Genomic DNA, 4169 nt, shown 5'->3' with positions numbered 1-4169 from the left:
CAAAACATAAGTTTTTTCAAAGAAAACTTACTTCGGCACCTTTTCAACCCTAAAATGACGATAACGTATACGTATCAACGATGTATTGAGCCTACATTATTGTACTTAAAAAAATATCAGGAGTTCTATATAAAATATTGACGTTTCGAGTCTTGACACGCATAATCGTTGGTCAAAGTATGAAAAAACACACTAATCATTTGCAAAAAAATTTGCCAATTTTTTTTTTTATTTATATTCGCATATATAACACATATTTAATTATTGCATGTGTTAAAATATTTATTTCGATTAATCACCGAAATTAACTATATGCTTTAAAAAAATCAATAATTTTTTTTTTATTAAAAACACAAATGTTCGAGTATGATTTAAATAGAGACAACGTCTTACAAAATATTTTGTAAAACGTTGGGGGAGAAATATATATATTAATGGTATAACGTGGACCTGCCCACGTTATACAAAATTATTTGTATAACGTGGATCAGTCCACGTTATACCTTTTAATTTTTTTTTTTTTTAATTTTTGCTGTGATTTTCTGACAGTTGAAAAAAAAATTTGGGGTATAACGTGGATCAGTCCACGTTATACCCGTTTTGGTATGTAATGAAAAGGCAGTCCCCTTTTAGTTTATACCGTGTATTTTTATGCCCTTTAGAGCCTCGACTCCATCCCTAATGGCTAGAAGCTAAATAAGTGCCTTGGCTGTTGGAGAGAAGGCACCAAATTGGACTGCAATTGGTGGTAGTCTTAGCTTGACATCTAGTGGTAGTCTAAAGACAGCAACAAGACAACATATCAGCAATCATAGGGGAGGGTAGAGTGTATGCATACTTTACCCCTACCTCGTGAGGTAGAGAGGCTTTTCCGGTAGACAACTAGTCACTAAGTCAGAGGATGTCAAAAAATTTAAGAAGAGATTTGGTATATGGTGAGAGGAACTATATATTAACAGCGAAAGGTAAGTACATGTTGAAGGAGGATACATTGCCTTAACTCCCTCTGTCCTGCATGGATGTCAATTCTGCGCAAAAGTATGATATATTTCTAGGCTATATAAATGTAAGTTTTTCAAGTAGGAGGACTTCCTTTTTATATAAAAGGTTCTTTATTTCGAGGCCTTGCACAGTTGCATTACTTTTTTAACAAAATTCAGTGAAGTGAAATAAATATACTTATTATATGATGAGCACCCTATGTTCTATTCTGAGAGATCAGAAATTTGATTTCAGATGCCCTCGTGCTGTGCACAATAATGCCTTAAACTAGAAAAGGATTTGTTCATAGGTCGAAAGCGAGCATGGTTCTGTAAAACAGGTTAGATATCGTATAAGGTTTATCTAGTCACTGCTTGTGGGATGCATATGATGTCTGAGATTTGCCATGGGTTCTACAACTTTCCTCTAAAGCTTCAACCAGATATAAAGACCTAAAATCCAGTTTACAAGTTTAAAAAACTATTTTGATTGAGTATACTTACTTATGTTCTTTTGGATGATGGATGGTGATCCAGCACAGCTTCTAGCCCTCTACTATTGCACATCTAATACAGAAGGAACTATGAGATGAAGATTAGTTTTGATTTTCAACCCAATTAGGCAACGACCTAAAATACCTGGACTTCATCAAAATTGCAGTTCAAGTTAGTCTTCATTTATAAGGTTACTTCAGAAGATTACCAACAAGAGTAGGTGCAAGAAGCAAAATACCTGTAATGTAAATGAAACAAAAGGAACAAACATTGTAGTAAATTGTATTTTTTAACAAACCTTGGGTTTTGGACATTTATTTTTGCAAGAAAACACAAAAATCTAGTGCCATTTATTTAATACCTCTAACTTTAGAAAGTTATTTAATAACTAAACACACGTTTCCAACTACTCTCACAAGCAGGCACTTGAAAGAATAAACAAACAAGAAAAGGTATTTGGATTTTTTTAACCATTCATAATGAGAGAATAAAAAAGGTACAGAGAGCTAAAAGATTATGCTGAGAGGAAACAAAAAGAGATATATAGTCAGAGGACTATTTCAATGATACAAGCAACCATTGCCAGATGACAAAGAATACTCAGCTAAATTGTGGGTATATATTTCATTTTCCCCATCTTGAAAGGATGAGTAAACCAATAATGGTGAAACATGTCCCGGCAACTATAGCCACTACTAAAGCAAAAGCATATACAAGACGTGGAAAGTTTAAGTATTTCTGTATTCTCTTTAGTCCCTTGTCAATGGCAGGTGCCAAAGCAGCTGCTCCCGCAACCCTAAACGGCCTTGTCACATTATTTCCCGTCCACATCGCGATTATAATCTGCCGTTATAAATAGTGTTTTTTAAGCAAAGGAGAAATGAAAATGCACAATGGGCAATTAAAATATCACATATCAAATTGGGAAATAATGAGCAGATTGGCAGCACAAAAATTTCGAGTTTGGTAGAGATCCATAATACATAGCTGCTCAATGATTCTCATTAGAATATTGTTAGAGTTTGGCCTGGACGCCCTTTTTTATAAAGAGAGATAAAATGACATTAAATTTAGTCGTAAGATGAGAAATAGACAATTTGGTAAAAAGGATTTTGATCTAAAGAAAGACAATTCGGTATGCTAAATCCTGAAGTGGATAATCTACTAATACAAAATACAAGTGAAGATGCTATTTTATAAGCATTCATCCGTATCCTAAATGTGAATAACACAAACTTCCTATTGCATTTAGATAATAAGGTCACGTTTACTTTTGCACCAAAAAGTTCAGGAAATCAAGTCTCCATCTCTTTAAACCAAAGCTAAAGCCAAAAGTTTCCCCATTTATCACTTGGTCATTTTCCAGAAACAAACAATTGTATTAGAAGGGAAGCCTTGGAGCAACGGTAAAGTTGTTTCCGTGTGACCTATAGGTCACGGGTTCGAGCAGTGGAAGCAGCCACTAATGCTTGTATTTGGGTAGGATGTCTACGTCACAACCCTTGAGGTGCGGCCCTTCCCCGGACCCTGCTAAGGCTGGATGCTGTGTGCACCGGGCTGCCCTTAAAACAATTGTATTAATCCATATACCTAATTAATGACTTTTTTTTTTTTTTAATGATAAGGAATACCTAATTAATAACATAAATAAAGTATAGTAAAAATTAGCAGCTAAGAATTACTTACCCCCAACAAAGCTTGGAGATTTGCAGCAGGATTATTCCCAGTAGTCTTCCCATAGGTCAAGAATGCAAGCACAAAGAAACTAGTGTATGTGACTCCATCAAAAACACCATAAGCTAGAACAGCCGCAAGCCCCAATTTTGCTAGCTTTGCACTCATTTCCGCTGAGTTTTCCTAATAAACACACATTCAATAAACCAAATGTCAAAGCAATTTTCACCAAATCTCTCTACATAAAATCAAAAATAGGAAAATGAGTCTCTACTTTTACCTTCCATTTCTTCCAAAACCCTTTGCTCTCTTGGTTCTTATCCTACAAAAAGGAAATAAATTACGTTGACCACAACCCCACATAAAACCCATACTCATGTTGACAACAAGTCAAAACCCATTGACCAATAAATAATTTGATACAGAAATGCAAGCACAAAATACAAAGTACTCAAAGTTAAGAGAAATATGGGTTCCTTCAATAAAAACCTTGAAGACCCTTCAAGAAACGCTATATAAAACAGAAAAAAAGAAGTAAAACAATCAAAATTTCACGAAACACATAAGAGAAATAGGAAAGAAAAACCTGATGGGGTTGTTATTTTGTGATCTTGGCTCTCATTAAGCAAGAAAATGAACAAATATGTGTGTGTGTGTGTGTGTGAAAGAGAGAGAGAGAGAGAGAGACTGACATTTAATTCTTTGTTTTCTTGGAAAAAGTTATCATCTGCAATAGATCCCTGACTTGAGGATGAACAATTGGTTGAGAAATGCGATAAAGGACAAGTCTTGAGCTGGTTGAAATTGCTTCTTTTAGCTTGAAGTTGTAGTGATGGAAGGAAATAAGTGAAGTGTGAAGTGTTGTGAGGAGAAAGTGAGCTAGTTGGGTATGGAGGAACAGCAGCAGCACTTGCCATTCCTGGAAAGACACAAGTGCACATCTCTTCTTGTTCTCTCTGCAGTCTGCCCCCCCACAGTTTGTTTAATTGGCGGTTAATCCAGTGGTGTGGATTTCATTTG

General features: G+C 35.2%; 1 protein-coding gene across 2 annotated transcripts; it reads right to left on the bottom strand.

Moving 5' to 3' along the window:
- Window positions 1-1995: 1995 nt before the first annotated feature.
- LOC132052569 (uncharacterized) lies at window positions 1996-4169 on the bottom strand. 2 transcript variants are annotated; one of them, XM_059444165.1, is made up of 4 exons: window positions 3842-4164; window positions 3430-3471; window positions 3162-3332; window positions 1996-2318 (listed from the first exon to the last, which is right to left on the bottom strand). In XM_059444165.1, exons 1-4 carry the CDS (start codon window positions 4088-4090, stop codon window positions 2100-2102), a joined length of 681 nt encoding a protein of 226 aa, XP_059300148.1. In that variant the 5' UTR covers window positions 4091-4164; the 3' UTR covers window positions 1996-2099. The 2 variants fall into 2 exon arrangements, with proteins under 2 accessions (XP_059300148.1, XP_059300149.1); XM_059444166.1 differs by lacking the exon at window positions 1996-2318 and adding an exon at window positions 2460-3032 and having other exon boundaries at window positions 3842-4169.

Source organism: Lycium ferocissimum, chromosome 4 (assembly GCF_029784015.1).
Source record: "Lycium ferocissimum isolate CSIRO_LF1 chromosome 4, AGI_CSIRO_Lferr_CH_V1, whole genome shotgun sequence".
Classification (NCBI taxonomy): Eukaryota; Viridiplantae; Streptophyta; class Magnoliopsida; order Solanales; family Solanaceae; genus Lycium; species Lycium ferocissimum.
The sequence above is the reverse complement of the archived record's forward strand: the minus strand, read 5'-3'. Positions and strand labels throughout refer to the sequence as shown.

Excerpts from the sequence above, each read along its gene's own strand:
- LOC132052569 (XM_059444165.1), bottom strand. The coding sequence starts at position 4,090 with ATGTGCACTTGTGTCTTTCCAGGAATGGCAAGTGCTGCTGCTGTTCCT. Across the intron at positions 3,472-3,841 it reads AAGAAAACAAAGAATTAAAT|GATAAGAACCAAGAGAGCAA; the intron begins GTCAGTCTCTCT and ends TCCTTTTTGTAG. Across the intron at positions 2,319-3,161 it reads ATCTCCAAGCTTTGTTGGGG|ATTATAATCGCGATGTGGAC; the intron begins GTAAGTAATTCT and ends TTATAACGGCAG.